The sequence below is a fragment of the Pangasianodon hypophthalmus genome, chromosome 18 (assembly GCF_027358585.1).
Source record: "Pangasianodon hypophthalmus isolate fPanHyp1 chromosome 18, fPanHyp1.pri, whole genome shotgun sequence".
NCBI lineage: Eukaryota > Metazoa > Chordata > Actinopteri > Siluriformes > Pangasiidae > Pangasianodon > Pangasianodon hypophthalmus.
In genome coordinates this window covers 3701408-3722735 of record NC_069727.1, presented here as the reverse complement: position 1 = coordinate 3722735, position 21328 = coordinate 3701408, and the positions used below count along the sequence as shown (strand labels likewise).

The window sequence follows — 21328 nt, the reverse complement described above, 5'->3', positions numbered from 1 at the left end:
TTTTTTTTTACCTTTCTCCTTCTTGTTTTTTTTTTTTAAAGGCAGAAGGTGCAGGAGGAACGCTGATGGGAGGAGGGGGGTTCGATTGCTCACACCCACAGGTTGCTTACTCTGCTGCATTGCTTTCACATTCTGAATGCTCCATTTTAGCAGACCACCCAGAGGGCACATCCATAGGTTTGTCCGTGTGTGCCTGAGCAGGGTTATAGATATTGCACAGACATGTTCGACTGAAATATGTAAGAGTTAAAGGTTAAAATGAGCTGGGGGCTTCAAGGGCAAGCTGACATCTTTTCACTAGTCTTTTTCAAGCTCATGCACTTGGCTAACAGGGTCAGGTTAGAATATTATGATGGTTGTATAAAAGAATATTTGAGGGGATGTTGGATTTGTTTCTTTCAAATTTTTGATCACCTGCCAATTCCCACCCACCAGTCATCTCTCCCCTATCATACCACAGCTACCAACCGGGGAGGCTGAAGGCTAACGTGCTTCTTCTGAGACATGTAAAGCCAGCCAATCGCATCTTTTCGAATTCCTGCATATGCTGCGATACAGGGCACTAGGAGGAAAGCTCTATCTACCTCTTCTGCATACATGAACTCACACATGCCCATGATTGCCTAGTGTCACTGTGATTGACAGGGGAGAAAGACTATACCTCTCCTACCCAGAAAGCACAGCCAATGGCTATGAAAGGCAATGGCATCATCAGGATTTGAATCCTTTTCTGTTGTGCAGATAAACAACCTGAACCATGAAATCAGCTTAAATGTTCTCTTTATAAACAAATGAAGAAGATTATTTTTTTAATTTCAGTATGTTTTTCCAAAAAAAAAAATTGTTAAGACCTTGGAATTACAAGGTTCTATCTTTTATTATTATTATTATTATTATTATTATTATTATTATTATTATTATTTATTTATTTATTTATTTTGTTTTTTTGTGTGGCAAAAATGAGTTGATATTAATATGTCAACTAATGAATTAATATGCATAGTAAAAACTGCTCCACCATTAACCAGATCATTGCTTGGTAGTGCAGCATGCAGTAGGATTTGGAAGTCGCATTACCATGAAGTGTGTTAAATTTAAACATACACAAATCAATAATGAAGATATAGTCAATAATGAATAGTTTTTATTTCTCTTTCTATGGTTGTTGAATCTACTTGTCCACCGGGCAACTACGGATAAAAAAAATTAATACCCCGGACACAAAATCTGCTTGTCGCTGCGCGCCTGAGCTACTGCTCTGTCCACCCCTGACTCTCTAAACAAATAATATCATTGATTATATGAAGTATCATTAACAGTATTAAAAAATGCATCAGAGTGTTGTGTTCCTTGATTCAACCTGGCCCCAGTTTTGGAGCTTCCCTTGGTATTTCTCTTAATTCTAAAAATTACATGCAATATCTGAGGAAAATGTTGCCATTGTTCAAGGCAACTGCTTGCATACCACACTATCTCTGGTTTTGGAAAAAAAATTGATGATGATCTTTCCAAAATCAAGAACATTCAGGTATGTGGAAACACTGCCGAAACCAAACAAAATATATTTTCATTCATTTCTTTGGTACTTTTTCGGTAAATGTTCTAGCCTGGTCAGGGTCACAGTGGATCTGGAGCCTATCCCAGGAACACCAGGCATGAGGCAGGAATACATCATGGAAGGGATGCCAGTCACACCTAGGAGCAATTTTGCATAGCCAGTCCACCCACAGGCATGTTTTTGGGAGATGGGAGGAAACTGGAGAACCAGGAGGAAACCCACACATACACAGGGAGAACATGCACAGAAACTCTGAACAGACAGTAAACCCTGAGCAAAATAAAGTTTGGTGCATAGCCATCATACAACTGCTTACTACACATAGTCACCTCATGGTTAAACATACAGAAAATAAAGATGCAAATACTTTTAATGTGCAATGCCAGTAGAAAACACTGCATCTCGTAGCAGGAACTGTGGATGACACTTTTACTGTGGATGCAAACATGATATGCTATGTTTTAAACTTTATAAGAATAGGATAAGGACTAGGGCTATATCAAGTCATCCCTGGGAATTCATATATTGTTTCCCTTATTAATGTAAACTGAAGCCTTATGGAAACTTGAGTTTCTATATACAGTAGTATGAATATACAGTAGATTCTGATGAACAAACTAACAACAAAAGATTAAACGATAGATTTATAATACCAGTTAGATCACTGCTTATGTGGAGTAAAAGAAGATTGCAAATCCAGAAAATATAGTAGTTCTCCCTTTGAGCCTTGGAAATGGCAAAGAACCAGTCTTATACAAAGGATCCTTCCTCCGAATAAAAACCAGACTGGACTACAGTAGTATAAAGACAATAGAAATCATTTCTGTTCAGTCTGCCAGAATACAGCTCTACATACAAAAGGCAAAACATTCAGACTAAACAGACTTAACCATGAGCATATCTTATTTCTTTGTCAGCAAGAATAAAATATGCACTGCATTCTTTTTTTTTTTTTTTCAATTCCCTTGACAAGACTGCTCTGTTCAAGAAGAAAGTCATGACAACTATTTTACTTTAGCTCATGCTCCAGACTTACTCAGAACAAATCTAAGCTTGTGTTCAGACCCTTTTTTTCAGCTGTCAAGTTATTTCTGATTTCCATAATTAACAACCCTGTAGAACCAACATAGTCTTACACATGCAAAGTCTTAACAATTCACACAACTCAGCTCATACGGAAAAATCTGAAAGTTAATGGTATTTTTTTTTACCTTATGACAATTCATATGAAACCAAAATTAACTTGTTTATTTGAATTTCTAATGAGATCAGCTTTCTATCAATCTTTTTACATTGCAGTATGGCTGGTTGCAATGCTTTCAAGGATTTTTTTTTTAATCACAAGGACGTCGCTCCCAAGCCTTTCTCAAATACGACCATTTACTTGTTATTTATGTGGGTAGCTAATCATTTTGCAGTCATTATGGACACTTGTTTGTGTGTGTGGCCTGGGAAAACCCTTCACATGTGAAATTTCACATTTTCTACTATATATAGTTTTTTTTTTTTCCCCGAACTGTAACATGTGTCTCTTTGCATATACTGTATCTCAGCTACAAGTAACGTTCTAGCAGTTTAATGACTGGTTACCCCCAAAAGTGAAAAAGACATTTTGACAATTGATATCAGATTACAAACTGAATTGATTACACTTATGTGTGTTTCGCTATGACACATAGCTTTCCAACAACTTGATCAAAGTGTGACATTCACTGTGTGAGGAAATCCATGTATGCCTGTGACATCATCAGGATTCAAAAATTCATTTTGTTGAATTTTATTTATGGTTTCTTAAAGTAGAGGCATCAAAATATGTTATGGGCAAAAACCCCTATTTTGTCCAAAACTCAAATTTTCCAGATTTCAGCCAATGATGGAATATTAAAAATGACATTGTCTGTCTTTTCTAATTTAAATGAATGAATAAGAAGGCCTTTATTACTGATATCCAAATGAGGCATATTTTATGTGTTTATAACTGGTGGTAAAAGCTTGGTCTGTGTAGCCCATGCTACGACTGACATAGAAACAGCAAATTTTTCCAACATTTCTTTTAAAATCTTCTTTATATTAGAAAAAAACATATATTATGCCATATCCTATTGCATCAGTGTTGCATGCAGTGAATCAGGTTAGAAACGTTAATATAATTTGTGGCTCTTCAGATAATTCCATCATTGCGTTAAGGTATGTTTCAAGTTACAAATTAAATAGGTGAATAATAAGAAAGTAAACATTAGAGTACTGTGACATGTTTATGAAATTGAAATTTACAGCAGGTTTAGGAAACTTGATTTATTTGCTTTAAAATTAACTGTTTTTTAAAGAAAAAAAGTTCATTATTTTACATAATAGACCTGCAATTATGCTCAAAATCTTCAATTACTGACATTGTAACAATGCAATGTGAGCAAATATAGGTGCACGATTTGTTGAATGTAGAATGTTGTTTATACTGTTCCTATAAAAAGTGGAAGAGAGTGCTTTATAGAGAGTGTATGATGAATTGCATGCAAGTAAATTAGAATATTGCATAAATCTTGGCAGTTTATGGAGCAGCAAGCTGTTACTGGGTAATTCAAATGTTAGTTTCATTACAATATATAGCAGTTCTTCACAGTTTAAATCTATAATACTTGCAAGTTACACCTTAGTAGATTTAACTAATGACCACACTCTGAAAAGAAAAGGAAATCTAAATATTTGAGTAATGCAAGACACTTTTTAGCAATGCTTCGCTTTCCTCTTTTTCTAGCTACATGAAACCTAGAGTAATATAGCTGATGCCATCTTTAGCTAAACTGATATAAAATTCTAAACAGAAAAGAGATAGTATACAGATATAGCTCATCAGAGATTACTAAAACGACATTTATAAAGCTAATTCCTGAAGGCTTATTATCATGTGTACAGTAAATATAGAGTGTCGGTGCCAGCATTTAGACAATCTATACAAAAGCATAAGAGCAAATGAGGATCTGTGCTTCAATTTGATCCATATAAATATTAGATACATGAATGTTTGAAGTGACTGATAGGATCAAAAATTAAAGGTGTTCAAGCATGGTTTGTATTAAAGCACTACTCATACATAACATTCATAATACATGTGTGCCTCATACCGTATACTGGAATGTGCCAAGAATGTATACTTCAAGATTTAATATATAGATCTCAGTGTACTTTGGGTGGTATTACATTTTTCCAATGTACAGATCTCCTTAAACAAATAACCAAGAGTTAATTGGTTATTTGGGGCTATATTGACATAATGATTATGGCGTTCTATCACTATTTGTGAGGGAAAGTTACCCTCAGTAACTATATTTAAAGTGTAAATCTGATGGTTGAATAGATCTTTGAAAGGAGCTGGTCAAAGTTGACAGGGAGTGGAAAACTAGTCAAAAATGATCTCAGAAGCCTGACGGAGACAGCTGGATGCCTCATCAGGCATGCTTCTGTGGGTGAGATTGTTTCCATCCAGGCGCAGAGACTTCAGTCTGGAGTAGTTTACAGGGGAGACAATCTTGCAGATGTTGGGCAGGTCAAATTCTGGAAAAAAAAAAACCCACAAGTCAGACAGTGATGACTACACAGTGGTACAGAAAGAAAAATTTGAAGAGCATAAGCACTCACTGTTAATTTGATTGACTTGCAGGTACAAGTGCTCAAGTGCTTCATTGATCTCAGGGATGGACTTGAGCTTGTTGAAGGACAGGTCCAGCTCCAGGAGAGAAGTAACATTGAACACGCCTGCTGGAATACCCGAGTCTGCAAGCTTGTTGTGAGACAGACGCAGGTACTGCAGTTCAGGCAGTTTGGCCAGATAGCCACTGGGGATGGTTTCAATATCGTTGTTGTCAGCATACAGCATCAGCAGGGAAGCGGGGACGCCTGCTGGGAGCTTTCTTAGTTTGTTCTCACTTAAGTCCAGAAGCATCAATGACTTCAGTCCTTTGAAGGCCCCGGCGATGCCTTCCGTGGTCAGTTTGTTCTTGGCCAGGTGGATAGTAGTGAGGTTCTCCATGCCAGACAGCAAACCTGAGGGAATTGAAGTAAGCTGGTTGCCAATGAACTTCACTTCATCCAGGGACTTGGTGCTAAGGCCAGGAGGTTTACTCAGCTTGTTGTAGCTGAAGAGGAGCTTCTCCAGTTTGCCCAACTTGTCAATGGTCCCTGACTGAATCTTGTCACTGGTGATGTTATTGTGGTCAAGGACAAGCCAGCGCAAGTCAGTGACATTGTCAAAAACACCTGCCTTGATCTCCTGGAGAAGGTTGTTCTGCAGGTAGAGGTATTTGATTCCTGTTGGGACAAATGGGATATACTTCAGGTTGCGGTCATCACAGTACATGGCAGTGGGGAAGTTGATGGGGCAGTTGCATTCCTGAGCGCAATTGGGTGAGGATGGCATAGACTGTGCAGCAGGCTCGTAGTCATAGTCATAGTACTGACAGATGCACAGACTGACAAGGCCAGCCAAGAGGACAGATCGAAGAGGGAACATGGTTTCACAGCAGTTACAAACACTGTGGAAAATCTGGTGGAAACAAATAAGCAAAAAGATACAGAGTCAAATTCTAATCTTTAAAAAGATGTATTCTACCTAGATATAAATATTAACACAAAGATTGTATAATATCTATAAACTCAAAATCTTTGTGAGTTTGTGGAAAGTCTTTTGGCATTTCAACAAATCAGGCCGCAACTGCATTTAAGTAGACGCCCCATATACACAAATCCAAGTTTATTCCTCATTATGGCTTACTTAAACTGCAATCATGATCCCACCCTGCTTGCCCCTCCTCAACCGAATACACCCCCTAAAGCACCCCCTGTTCTTTTTTAGTGTAAACCATTACAGGTAGGATTCAAATCCCAAAAGCAACAATAAGAAAATAAATTAAGTACCTCAACTAGACATCCTACCAATATATAAAAAGTTTACGTAAAACAATAGCTTCATCTATCGTATGTCTTGAGTTTAGAAATTCAACTAAGCAGACAAATACTTGGACACATTACTGTAATGTTTGAAGATGCAAACTCAGCAAATCTTTATAGAAACTGCTAAATGACATTTAAAGCTAATATAATCATGCAGTGCATGCGTACACATAATCGATCTAGACAGTTTAATCTCCTCCTCGATCCTAAAATCTGCATCAGTCAGACCTCTCAAATACACTGAAACAGACCTCGCTTTGAACCTACTCCAAACGGAAAGTCAAAAGATATTACCAAAAACACAGCACAATCGCTAACTTTTCAGAAGAACCCTTTGTCTATAACAGGTAGGATCTGACTTACCTTATTCTCTCTCTCTCTGTTTCAGGCTGCAGGCAGAGGTGTGTGTGGCCCAAGGTCTCTGGAGAGGATGATAGAGGGAGGGCAAGAGAGAGGGAGGGATAGAGTAAAGAAGAAAGAGAGGAGGGAAATAAAGAATGAGAAAACTGGCTCAGCTAAACTACAGTGGCCCTAGAATGATGGAAAACAGCAGTCAGACAGCTTGCAAAATGTCAGTGGTCTGTGCGCCGTGGCATGTCGGGTCTAGCGTGTAACGAGATTCAGGTGCAGCTAACGCTCCTGTAGAGGTGCTAGGGGTGCAAAGGCTTGCAGTAGATTTTGCTAAATATATATACCTGTGCGGTTTACACACCCCCACACACCTCAATTACCCAATCATTCTGAACTACCCTTTAAAACAAATAAACGATTGTGCAGCAGCAACACAAACACCAAGACATTCAAAGCATTACGCCACCTATGAACATTTCCGAACATTGAACATTGCTTAGCTCTTCTCTTGTGAAAAAAAAAATGTTTGCAACAAAATGGGTTTCATAAAATGTTGTGGAAAGTCAAAGAAGAAAAAAAACATTTGGCTACATGTGATGCCAACTGTCTACCATTATATTAACCATTCCACTGCGGTTGTAAATTAGCTTTGGAAAAAGTGACAAGAGGAAGCAGAAGCAGAAACTGAAGCCAGACCAAACTTACATAAGACCTTTACTACTGTTGCCTTTGCTGGCTGTCTGCAGAGCATGGCATCCAGTGAGAGCAAGTCCAATGCTCTGCAGATGTGTATAAATCGGCAGCAGCCATCCTTTTATCTGCAAACGTATCTCTCTCAGCATGCTGGCATCTTGAAGCATGCTTCTGGATAGCAGACACCCAGATTATTGCAGAGCTCTCTTGACTGGAGAAAGGAGACAAGCTGTGCTGGTTGGTGCTTTTATCTTTAGTCATTGGCTGACATGTTCTTTGCACACTTTCTGTGCAAAAACCACTATAAAACCAAAATAAGATCTGAGTTGGAAAAATATATCCCCTTTTAACTCAACCATCAACATTTTCAATGATTGTAAGTTGCATATGGTCTGTGATGAGGCAGGCTTCTCATAAACATTTCTCACAAAAGACTCTCTGGCTTTCTCTCTACTTTAAGCTCTATCCCTCCACCCCACTGACATGTGTTAGTACTTGAGACTCAGGGAAAAAGCAATATATTATTTCTTAGAGCATGCTGATCCAGCCAGAGCCAGATTTTGTCTTCATATTCGAAAGAATGTGATTATATGGACAAGCATGAGGCCTAAATTCACTAATATTATGTAATATTCTCCATATGATATGCATATGGACTCTCAGGTGGATAAATATTTCAGGTGAAAGGTCTTTTGGAAGAGGTACATTGAAGCAAATCTGTGTCTACTTAAGAAGTTAGAACACTGAAACTTCTTCAGACATAGTTTCCCATGGCTCCATAATATTAGAATTTTTGGGTCTTTTTGCTTACCACAAATTTAGCAAAACAGAGCAAGCACATACACACACCAAGACCTCATCATTAGTCTGTCTATTCTCATTTCAACAAGGGAGACTAGATTTGGCACAATTTTACTGCGAAAAAACCTCAGCCACAGCACAAAAATCTGCAGTTATCTGACATTTATTAACGTGTACACATGTACTCTTCATCTCATTAATTAGACTAGATATTTAAAGTTCACACTAACAAGCGATAAAACGACTGACAATCATTCATTTTGTATTTACATGTGCAATACAGAGCCGCAATTTTAGCAACAGCGACAAGCTACATTTGACTTGAAATTTTAAATGCAAATTAAGTATGATGCAGTACAGTAACAAATCCAAACAACTGGCTCAAATGATTCCTTGGACCAATCCTATGACATGTGTAGTCTGATGATTCTTCTGTTTCCCACTCACAAATTTAGTTCCTACCCCTAATTTCTTCCTAGTTCCATGCAATTAGTTCCCATTTACTGTGTGATGGAAAAAATGGAAGAACACTTACAGTGGTTTCATCTTATCCTGTTATGTACCATCCACTTTATTAGGAACACCTGTATACCTGCACATTCTTGCAGGTATCTAATCAGCCAATCATGTGGCAGCAGTGCAATGCAAAAAAAAAACATGCAGGTACAGGTCAAGAGCTTCAGGTAATGATCTCTGTGACTTGTGGCATGTTGGTACCAGATGGGCTGGTTTGAGTATTTCAGAAACTGCTGATCTCCTGAGATTTTCACACACAAACAGTTTCTAGAGTTTACACAGAATTTTTTCACACAGGTGCGAAAAACAAAAAACATCCAGTAAGCAGAGGATCTGCAATCATAGACACAGACTCACCCAAACTGGACATATTTTCCCCATTCTGATGTTTGATGTGAACATTCACTGAAGCTCTTGACTTGTATCTGCATGATTTTTTTGCACTGCTGCTGCCATGTGCGGGTTGTTCAGGTTTAATAAAGTGGAAGATGACCTCTCATGAAATGTATATAGAGACATTACAAAGAAAAAAGCAGCTTGGAAGGAAGTAGTAGAAATGTTGCTTTGCTAATCTGCTAGACAGTTCACGCCCATAAGTGACAACAGTAGCGGTTACTACAAGCCAACAAGAGACAAACGACAATGAACATGAGCGGCTTGTCACTTGCTAGTGTGAATGCTAGGAATGCAGTGTACTCAGGCAAATCCATCACCAAGGCAATACATCACTCAGGCAATACATCAATACTGTAGTTTGAGTAACCAAACAAATGATATTTAGCAACTAAGACTGCACAAAAAAATCACAATTAAAACTGCGTTCTTGATTCGTTTCAATGCAATTCAACTGAAGAACAGTATCAATTCTGCAACATGTGTACTCGGGCAACAATTGTATTAATCAGAGTGCCACTATTCCTCCTTAATTTCAGTTATTATTGACCATAGATGTTACTCCAAGTGACCTCGTGTGTGCTGTGAGTCTACAGAAGGAAAAGGAGACAAACAACGTCATGAGTGATTTTTTTTTTTAAATGAACCAAACACCTGTTTTCAAAAAAAAAAAAAAAAAAAAAAGGAAACACATTTATCCAGTCTGGCAAAACATACATTTCCTATTACTACATTTCCTATTACTAAACAAACAACAACAAAATGAGTGAAATGAATGGATGAATAAATGGCCCTGAACTTTGAATGGCACACTCACAGAGCTCATTTATAAAGATCGACTTTCATCCATGAAACGGTTTATGAGTTGCTGTTGGGAGAAAAACAGAAAACTGCGATGACTTATTATTTCACCAAACATTAATATTGCTTATGTAAGTAAGAATGTGTCAGTAATTCACTCAGACGAGACATTATTCCAAAACATCCACTAGGAAAATGTATCTGCCACTGTCTGGTACAGTAATGGAGCTGGAGCCGTGTAAGAATAATAAATATACTTATTGTCCCTTACAAAAATGGTGTGTTAAAGTATTGTGAGTGAGAATCATAACCTCAATTCTAAGCCAAAAAATACTGATTCCCATTTTTTTGAGAATCACAGAGCCGTATTAGCGACAAGATATTGATCAACATTCCCTCACCACTAATGATAGGCTTTAAAAATCTATGTTAACTGGCCAGTGATTTTCATTGTGAGCTTATAACCAGATAAAGTTCAGTGCAGGTTCTTCCTTCTTTCAACAGCTCTCTTCTCTCACGCTCTCAAAAGAGCAAATAATGAAAATTTTTTTTTTTTTTTTCAACATAACTCAAGGAATGTTCAGTCAGCAAGTCTGGGCTCTGTCCTCGTTCCTTCGTTTGTTTACTGGCACATTTGTCTGAATTTATTTAACTAAGTACTCCCCTCCAACAGCCTGCTGTTTATTATAAGTGTGTTTATTTGTTTTTAGGAGTAAAAAAGGTGTCCAAAAAAAAAAAACTTAAGAAAAGAAGCTCTAAAGAATGGTGATAAATAGATGATGCTGTCTGCTGTTAAGTGCTAAAACCAGGTTATTACTGGATCTTCCTACAGGAAAAGAATCCAAAGCATTCCCCTAGATGTACACAAAAAATCAGACTGACCACAAAATCTGTACTTGGTGACGGCCTTCCCAGTCCTCTAACCTAAACCTCAGTAAAACCTATAAAACTCAAAAGGTGAGCCATGGAGTATCAGCAGGAATCTGAGACTATCATGAGTACAGATTCACCCAAACTGGACAGTTGAATACTGGAAAAAGACCAGGTGATTTTTTTTTCTAATCTTCAACTATCCAGTTTTGGTGAGTCTGTGCCCATGATAACCTCAGATTCCTGTCCTTGGCTGACAAGAGTGGAACCCAGTGTGGTTTTCTGTTGTTGTAGCCCATCCACCTCAAGGTTGTTGTTTTGTGCTTGCTGAGATGCTTTTCTGCTCACCATAGTTGTATATATTATACGACTTACTATATCCTTCCTGGCAGCTCTGACCTCTCATATCAACAAGGCGTTTTCACCCACAGAACTGTCACTCACTCAATGTTTTTTGTTTTTTGCACCAAATTGTATAAACTCTAAACTCTGTTGTTCGTGAAAATCCTAGGAGATCAGCAGGTTCTGAAAAAGGTTGGTGTCAGCCCTTTTGGCACCAACAACCATGCCAAGATCAAAGTCACAGAGATCACACTTTTTCTTCATTCTGATGTTTGATGTTAACATTAACTCTTGACTGGTAGCTGCCTGATTTTTTTGCATTGTGCTGCTGCCACATGATTGACTGATTAGATAACTGCATGAATGTGCAAGTGTATAGGTGTTCCTAATAAAGTGGACAGTGAGTGTAAGTATAAAGTCTCTTTAATTAGGCCTTTCAAAGAATCACAATCCATGTCTTGGATTAGATTACTGTAATAGTGAGTCAGAAGCACAGGAAAGCTGAGGTCAAAATAAGAGAACTGAGAAATATGACAATACATTATATATAAACATTGATTGGGATGATAAAGAAGAAGACACATGTGAAGCAAATTAGATATGTGAAGAAAAATGATCAGGGCATTGGCCTGGAGGGAGCCAGAGCATACAACAACAAAACACAAAAAAGTACAGGCACTGACCCTGCATTCCTTAAAGCACAGAGTGTAACTGTGGTATCAAGGGTCAAGGAACAGAAGCAGGAGGAGACAGGAGTCTGACCAGTGACCAGGGACAAGAGAAACTGAAGCAGGGTTTGGAGCAAGTAGTGAAATTGTTCTGGAGAAGGTCATAGCCATGGACTGAGATCAAAGCAACAACAGATTGCAAGTCCAGAGCAGTGAATGAAAAGGGTTGAGAACTAGGGGTTGCATTAACTGAGAATTGGTAAATTGTCATTTACTGAATTTTAAAAGCATTGACAGAAAATTCAGAAGGTCGTCTGTCACTTTGAAGGATACAAAGTAAGGCATTCAATCAAGCTGTCTGTAGCCAGAATTTCAAAGAGTCTGACTACTCAAAAACCATTGTCCATAACTGCCTAAAACATGGGGCTATACCCTCTTGATTTGAATAGACAGATCTGTTGCACAGTGAAATGTGTTTGGCAAACTCAAAAAAGTGGTCACCAAATATGTGTGGGACCTACTCCTGCTGCAGGCCATATTATTCATTACAGGATATGACAACAGTTGTTGTGAGAATGGTCTCAATTATTCATTTGGCAAAAAACGATCAGAAAACTGTGCATCAACATGAGGGGTTAGAATTTACTGTAACGCAAACCTCTGTTCAGGACCAGCATCAAAGGCCAGACAGGCAGAAGTTCAATCAGGACACAAAGGGCCAATCAGAACAGGGCCAGCAGCACAGAACCTCAAGAGGGAATTAAACCAGAATCTTCACCTAAGGTTCTTGATCTCACCAAGTAGCACTGTAGTGTGTCAAGGGTCACAGGGACAGAGGTAGGAGGAGATAGGAGGAGTCTGACTGAGCCAAGTGTGGCCAAGCCAGTGACAGCAGAAACTGAGACAGGGATTGGAGTATGGGGTTATTTAGTTCCAGAAAAGGGCACAGACATAGACTGAGATCAGAATAGCAACAGACTTTGAGTCAAGAGCAGTCACAAAAAAGGTTCAGGATCCACATCAAAGGCAAGACAGGCATAAGTCAGGATAGTAATGACCAGCTGTGCCACCGAGCAGCAAGGCAGAACCTCAAGAGGGAAATAAACTAGAATTTTTATCTAAGGAGGACTTGTAAATAATGAAATATTCACCTTTAGAACAAGGTTCTGGATCCTACCAAGTAGCACTGTGGGGTAAAGGGTCAAAGAGACAGAGGAGGAGGCAGAAGGAGTCTGACTGAGCCAGTGACCAGGGACAGCAGAAACTGAGTTAATAAGATAATTCTGAAGAATGGTGCTTACATGCACTGAGATCAGAACAACAACAGATTGCGAGTCCAGAGCAGCTACAGAAAAGGGTTCAGAACCAGCATCAAAGTCTGGATAGGCAGTAGTCCAATCAGGACAAAAAGGCAAGGTAGAACTTCAAGAGGGAATAAAACCAGACTCTTTGCAGAGGAAGATTGCTAAGTAACATCATTACATAATTAAAGGTCCTCTGATCTAGTACCATAACAAGGTTCTGGACCTCCAGGCAAACAGTGGCTAGTCAGTCACACTGTTGTGGCAGATGAAGAAGCTGGAAGCACTGGGGCAATGGCTGGTGGAGATCCAGACACCGAAGAGGCAATAGAAACTAGAACAATTGAGTCAAGGACAATAGAAACCAGACAGGCAGTGTTCTGGTATCAGAGCAGAGCAGAATGACCTAGTTCAGGAATAATTATAACATGGGAGACGTGGATATCATCGGAACAGCATAAACCCAAGAGATCAGTGGAGGAGATGAAGAGCAAGGTAGAGAGGCAAGACCAGAGGGAGATAAGATCCATTTTGTCCATTTTGTGTGGTACTAGAGCGGCTGTAAGCTGTCGGTTTGGAGAGCTTATGACCATAGCTTCACTCTACTAACATGATAAATAGAGTCAAACTTATATGGCTCCTTGACTGCAGGCTTCTTAGTGGTTCTTACCACTTGCAGAGAGGGCCATCTGTATATAAAAAAGGGCCAAAAATCCCTCAAGCATCTCATTGCACATCTCCTAAGTTACCGGCACTTAGCCCATGATCTGTGAGTCTGCAAACCTAAACTTTTCCACAGCAGGTATTCTCGCCATGTAATCAAAACTGAGGGAGGACTGGAAATGAAATCTGCTCCTCTTCCCATAAGCCTTTGTTGGGAAGAACAGTAGCCATGACCACGTCATGCCGTTCCACACCAAAGTGGACACTTGTAAATGGTCTTGGCTTCTTTTTCCATTTGTTAAGCTTCTAAAGAAAGTACCTAAGGCAAACTACAATGATGACAGAAAATTGTGCACTGGGTAAATGATAGCTGCCATATACTGTATATAAAAAATAAATATGCATCAGTTGTTACCACTGCTCCCTATTCCATTAACTGTTAATAGGTAAGATTTGTTTTTGTATGAGGTCACTGGGCAGTTTAGCACAATTGAATTGGGTTTCAACCACTGCCCATACCAGTCACTCAGGACTCGTGCACTGGACAATAGAGAAATAAAAGACATGAGCTAGGTTTTAATGTAACACTTTACATTTGGTCATTGAACCATCCCATCTGAACAGTTCTGCTGCATTGGGCATGGTTATTTAACAATGCTGAATAAATTGTACCCAACATAGTGCCAAGGCTAAAGTGTTATTGGAACAGTTACTCCCTGTGGTCAGAACAGTTTGGCCCTACAGTGGAAAAGAGGCTATAATTGCTGGTAAATAGTGTGAAGTCTCCTGCACAAAACAGCAAGTCACAGCTAAAATAAACTAGACAAATGTGAGAATAACGATTGGTAGAGTGACCAAAGACAAAAGCAGGAGCTGAAGAAAAATAGGAAAGTCACACCACTAGACATGGGAAGAAACAAGTTGCTTTTGTTGAAGTACTTGTGTACATTTTTCCCTGTAGTAGTACTTTTTGGGTATGATTAAATCAGTACCTTTACTTTTTGAGTTTATTCAAAATGATTTTAAATCCCCATTAAGTTAAGATAAGTAAAAAAATTAAAGGTCACCACTTATGCCATTAACCTGGCGAAGTAACACTATCCTTCCCTTCAGTTGATGACTATATTTGGTTGGTACAAAGGTGCAGCAGATATACACAGCTGTCTCCAGATATTGGCATTAAAAATACTTCTGAGGTGACAATGGGAATGGAGATATACTTTACAGTATTTCCAAAGTAATGTTCCAAAAATTTCTGTTAACACTGTGGTAATCTAATTAACCCAGAGAACAAATAGTCCAGGTACCACAACAATGATTCGGATCACAGCAGGGGTGAGGTTAGAAATCTTGAGAAAAACCTAAATTGCACCCCTACGAGACACGAGACACATCTGTCTACCTTTGATCTGCATACACAGCCAAAACTCAACCTTGATGAGACCAGATCTCAGGCTTGATATGGACCGAACATGAACCTGAAATGCTGCACAAATGAAGGTGTGGCTGGTGACATTTAGGCTTTTTAACTCCAACCATAATTGTGCCCACCTAACCATCTAATCATTGCCTTAAGAAGTTCTTGATCAACTAAAACAGGTGTGTTAGATTTTGGTTGGAGATGAAACCTGCAGGAAAGTAGATCTCAAGGAAAAGTTTTGGTGACCACTGATGTAGAGTATTGTGGCAGAGTGTAATGTGGGTTTACATCACTCCCTTTAAACTGTTTAAATCAGTGATGGAGACACTTAAGGCAGACATCCGATTGCTCATACAGCTGGCTGGGAATGAGGCTGGGGTAGGCATTTCATCCTTCTTCAGCTTTCTGGTGCAAATATGTAACGATTTTGTACAGGTAAGCACTGAGGCTCATAGGTGTCAACTCCATCAGTGCTCTGGGGCTCAAGCACACTTCTTTCTTAATAAGCACAATGTCTAAAACCTTGTTAAGTAAGTGTGATTTCCTCATACAGTGATTTTTTTTTAAAGTTTTGATCAAGTTGTTAGATCGGTATGTGCCATACTGAAACAGACATAAGCTAGTAGTTTTTAAAATTATATGAAAATGTATAAAATATCAAAAATTAATCATTTTGTGAAGGGTTTTCTCATGGCTGCCACACACATTATCATATTATTTGAACATGTGTTACCCCTTGTAGCGTCCATTGTAGACACAATTTTGGCCTTTGGTCATACTACCTGTTCACACCTGTAGTGATATGACAAAGCAAAGAGCTGGCTGTTTAAAGGCTGTGTCCTAAACTGCATAATAACATACTTAATAGTATGATTAAAATAGGACATCTTTATAACAGGTAACCCACAGTGGTTAAACTGTTAAATTAAACTGTGCTGGTATGTGATTTGGTAGACAGCCAGAGACAGGAGGTGAAACAGCTGTTTAAAGCATAATCAGTGTTTTTCTTTTGGTCCAGATATTTGCTCCTAATCACAGCTTCTGAACCAGCCTGTGAAAGCTGCTCTGGGTTTGATTACCCAAATAGAATGGTACGTAGATTTGGAAAATCATGAAAAGCAAACATTGTTTTAGAATTGTTCAGACATTAGTAGACAGTGATGCATTGGGTGATTTTGCATAGTTTCTGTAGCCAGGCAAACCAAAGGAGAGGAGAAACACTTTTGCTCTGTCAAAGTAGAAGAGTAAGCTTCTAGTAATATAATTTTGATGTGGGGGCTGGGATATTGTTATGAAATTGTACAACATTATGTATTTGTAGGTTAGGGGCACCTCTATAGAATTCTTTTGGACTGAATAACTACCTATGAGTCCCATTTGAAATGGCACGATTACAGATTATGCAGATGACTCACATGTTAATGAGTTGACAAGGGATAGTTTACTAACTCAACTAATGTTACTGGAGAATGTAGAAAGCATACTGTGAGTCTCACAGGTCTTCAGCGATCTCATTCTTCCACAAAATGTTGCATAACGTGTTTGTCAGTGAAGAAGAAGAAACAGTAGCTCAGTTGTTTTCTGGATTCTTCCATGCAGGAGCAACTGGCATATGGTTTGTATAATCATTCTGAACAAGTTGTTCAGGGAATACTAATGATTGAGTCAATTGCAAAATCTTTAATGGTACCATTTCAAATGGGATTCATAGTAAATCATAATATGTCATATTAGAGTTCAGATAAACAAGTGATAAACAAGATAAATAAGGCTTTGCTTTTATCCATTTTACTGTCTGCACTCATGTAACAGTGTAAAACCTATTAATTATTAATAGGCCCATGCTTCAAATCTAGCCAAATGCTTGTCAAGTGATCTTAATCAAATAAGATCTTATGTTTAAAGCTATTAAGAGACACATGTTGTTCCCATTCAGAATGTTTACATGTGTCAGTGTGGCAGTAATTTAACCATGCATCAAATTATACTGGTTATAGAACCACAGAGGAAGACCACAGAAAACCAACAAATACTGACTGTGTGGGAATGTGTTTTTAGTGTCAGGGTGAGGAGTACCTTGGACAAAATGATAAGAGAATTCTAGGCGAATTCACATTTATATGAACCCACAGTTTTTTCACCACTTAATCATATGCATCCTGTAAACATCCAGGACTAGTTGGTGGGTCCAGACTTACCTTCCTCAGTCTTTATCCACTGCTTTCACTGTGGCTACTTAATAATAAGTTAATAATAATAATAACAACACTACCTACTTCTACTACGACTGATAATAATAATAATAATAATAATAATAATAATAATAACCCAAAACTGAGTGACCACTGATCATTATAGTGTTACTGGACTCTACCTATTGTAGTAGACTACTAATAGTATAGCTGTGATGTGAGCTGGAGAGCCACATTGAGTTCAAGACAGTCACTAACGTGTGCTCAAAAAGTCACTAGATTTGTCGATTGACTCCTTTTTGAGATAAAGTTGTAAAAGGAATCTAAAAAGTCACCAAATCTAGTGACAAAATCTCTAAGTTGGCAACACTGTGTGGACCCTGCAAGTTAGTACTTGATAAAATACTATAACAAAACTGATCAATGTATTTTTAAAAAACTGGCTGTATTTTAGTAAATCATCTGTTACAGCATGTAGCCAATCACATGCTTTTATGCAAATTATTTAGCTGAAGGCATCTCATTGAGAAAGGGAAGGGTTTTCACAGAATTTCATTGATTTTTTATTTTATTTACCCTCTCTGGTCTAAAAGGTGATGCAACCACATAGTGCTTGTACAAAAAAAAAAAAAAAGACCCAAGCAGTATGTTGTTGAGCTTCACACACATACACATGCACACTTAAAAACACACTCATGATTGTACAAGTGGTGTGAAAATCAGCAAGCAAGTGCAGGGTTAATACACATCCAATTAATGACATACAGGGTGTCACAGAGAGGGCATGTGACTGACTTAAAGCCGCTCACACACACTTTAATCCTTCCTCTAATGCTCCACACACAAACCTGCTTTTATCAATGAATGATTGTAAGTACTCATGGCAGTGTAAGCCTCTGTGTATTGACTTTTGGGTCCTGTCAAACTATCTGGTTCCTTTCAAGGGTTCTTCCTCATGTCATCTCAGTGAGTTTTTCTTTTCTTTTCTTCACTGTATCCTCTGGCTTGTTCATTAGGGATCGAAATCTGTGTTTGAATTTTTTTTAAAGCTGCTTTGTGCCAACATCTACTGCTCTCCAGAACATAAAAGTTACACTGAACTGCACAGTGTGTGGAAATTGAGATAGAGTTTGCTGTTTTGCAGGATGTATTTAGTAGAGTTTCTTCTTCGATGGCAGTACGAAAGAGTTCAAGCTGCTAACAGTTATGTAAGTCACACACACACACACACACACACACACACAGCTATACACAGATACACTGTCCCTCTCTTTCCTTCAATCTCTGTCCTGCACACACACACATACACACACACACACACACACAGTACCACTATATCCTGGAGGAGGGACTAAATTATTAGAGTCGGTAGACAAATTGTAAAAAAAAAAAAAAAATCAAGGGGTGGTGACAGGGCACACACCAGTTTCAGCCTGGAGGATGTTAAAAATCTAGTTACACAGTAAAAATCCATATTAGTGTGTTAGTTTTCTAGCCATCTTTTTAATATAACAGTCCTAATTATTGACGTACATTGATTTTAACCTTAAATTTATTGCTTATTAGCTCGGGACATTGTTTCCTGTTTGGTTGTTGTACATACTTTACTTTTTTAAAGAAGTTCCTGTTTTTGCACAAAGCACCTCACTGCATTATCAGTAAGTTAATGCACATGTGCTTTGGCTTAGGTGTTACTTGTTGGTTGAACATGAAAACCTCCTAATATGCTTAAAACTTTTTTATGAATGACATGAACAGAATCGAAATACTGAGACAACTTAATTGGTAACAGCAACGTCAGTCCAGTGGAGATGGGAAAAGGGTTTAAAGGTTTACAAGGGGGTGATTATTGTTGTTTCTTTTTTCTTTCTAAAAGCAGACTGTGGCGTTCCTTTGCTTTTTGACTTCAGAATAGAAAATATGGCATAATTTTATCCACCACAAGGGGGCATCAGAGAAAAGAGAGAGAGAGACAGAGAGAGAGAGAGAGAGAGAGAGAGATGGGATGTAGAGAGATGGACAGACAAGAAGAGACAGAAGACAGATATTGATGCAGACAGAGAGACAGAGACACAGAGAGAGACAAAGAGAGAGAAAAAGAGAAATAGGGATGGAGAGAGTCTGATAGAAAGAATGACAGAGAGAGAAAGACAGAAAGAATTAGTAAGGCAGATGGGGAAAGAGATAGAGAAGGAGAGACTGACAGAGATGGAGAGATGAGAGAAAAGACAGAGAGAGAGAGAGAGGTAGCGAGAAAGTGAGAGAGATGGAGAGAGAGATTGCCTTTTACATTCAGTAATTTATAATAAAATGCTGCATATGATTTTTATGATCTTTATGCGCTCCGGTTCCTCTGTAAGTCCTGAATTTGAATCACTTGAATATTCCCGTTTACACATTAAATATGATTTATGATCATTTGCCTACATTCCATTCTCTTATATGATGCATTTGAGTGCAGAGGTTTGTATACCCTTAGGACAAAGAAATTTAATTTATAAGAGCAAAACATTGAGTGTGTTCAGTTTCTCAGATATTCCTTCATTTATCACGAATAACAAAAATCCTAAAATTATGTATAATTATGTAATTATTAATATATTGAAAGTTTGTTTCTACCTTTCTGAATGTAATATAAATATTCTTTAATAACTTAGATGCTTTTATAACTACCTACAAGCTTTCGTGGTTCTTGCGCAGCTCTCAGAGGACACAGCTCAGGCACTGTTTAAGCTCGGTCATGTGACTTGCCCATTTTTCTTGACAAATCAGCAAGAATGTCATACATTCACTGCCTTTTTCCATTTATTTGTAGATAAAAATGTAAAACAGAGATATATTTCCCCTTTTCCACCCAGTATCCAAGATGTACAGTGGGTTATGTGTGCAGTATTCAACTTTCTTACTGTAGTAGATTTCCTGTCTACTCAAAACACATTTCATCTGACTTGTGATACTGGAATGAAGTTACACTCTTGACCTGTGGGATGAGAAATGTGCTCATTCTCTCTGTGATGTGCAGAAACTCAATTACACTTTTACCTGGAAGTGATCTGTAATTGTTGTTTAAATCTTGAGAAAATTGTCTTAATATAATGCATGTGGGAAATACATATTCATTTAGAAGTTAAAATTTAGTTTATAATCTTAAATTACTTTGGCTGATTGATCTTGTTTTCAGTGTTCCAGTTGCACGTTGCATATTTCTTCGACGGAACAGGAACAGGAGAGGAAACTGTAAGGAACGGGAATGTATTGTAGTTGTAGCTGTAAATATACTGTGCTTGTAATTGCATTGATTTTTGTCCCATTTTCTTCCATGTTGGTCATTTTGTCACTTTCCAACCATTAGCTTTTTAGCTCTCTGCTAAAACACAATGGGGACCACTTGGAGAGGCTACGTGTTAGCATGTGCATCCTCCGAGACTACTCACACTTTTCCCATGACTGGTTAGCAATTTCAATGATTGATAGGGAAGAGAGTAACACCATCACCTCTCCCAACCAGAGAGCATGTCTAATTATGCTCTCTTGGACTCCCAGCCACGGATGGCATCAGCATGATTCGAATTTACGATACGGTGAACGATTGGTGAGAAACCATGTATGATATACCATATTTGTGCAAATAATATCTGACTGTGAAATTTTGATTGTCCTGTAAGATAATCTACTCTTAAACAGTCCCAAGTCTTCTGTCCATTTGGGATGCTGTGTCATACCAACCGTGTGTACATATGTGGTGTGTGTTGGTGTGTGAAACTTTTAGCTTTGATTCTTTTAGGACATGGTTTAGGACACGAGGCCCCATC

General features: G+C 38.3%; 1 protein-coding gene across 1 annotated transcript; it reads right to left on the bottom strand.

Annotated features, from left to right (window-relative positions):
* Positions 1-3838: 3838 nt before the first annotated feature.
* On the bottom strand, positions 3839-7153 carry lum (lumican). The gene is made up of 3 exons (XM_026922566.3): positions 6869-7153; positions 5195-6098; positions 3839-5110 (listed from the first exon to the last, which is right to left on the bottom strand). Exons 2-3 carry the CDS (start codon positions 6063-6065, stop codon positions 4956-4958), a joined length of 1026 nt encoding a protein of 341 aa, XP_026778367.1. The 5' UTR covers positions 6066-6098; positions 6869-7153; the 3' UTR covers positions 3839-4955.
* Positions 7154-21328: the final 14175 nt, after the last annotated feature.

Excerpts from the sequence above, each read along its gene's own strand:
- lum (XM_026922566.3), bottom strand. The coding sequence starts at position 6,065 with ATGTTCCCTCTTCGATCTGTCCTCTTGGCTGGCCTTGTCAGTCTGTGC. Across the intron at positions 5,111-5,194 it reads GCAAGTCAATCAAATTAACA|AATTTGACCTGCCCAACATC; the intron begins GTGAGTGCTTAT and ends TTTTTTTTCCAG.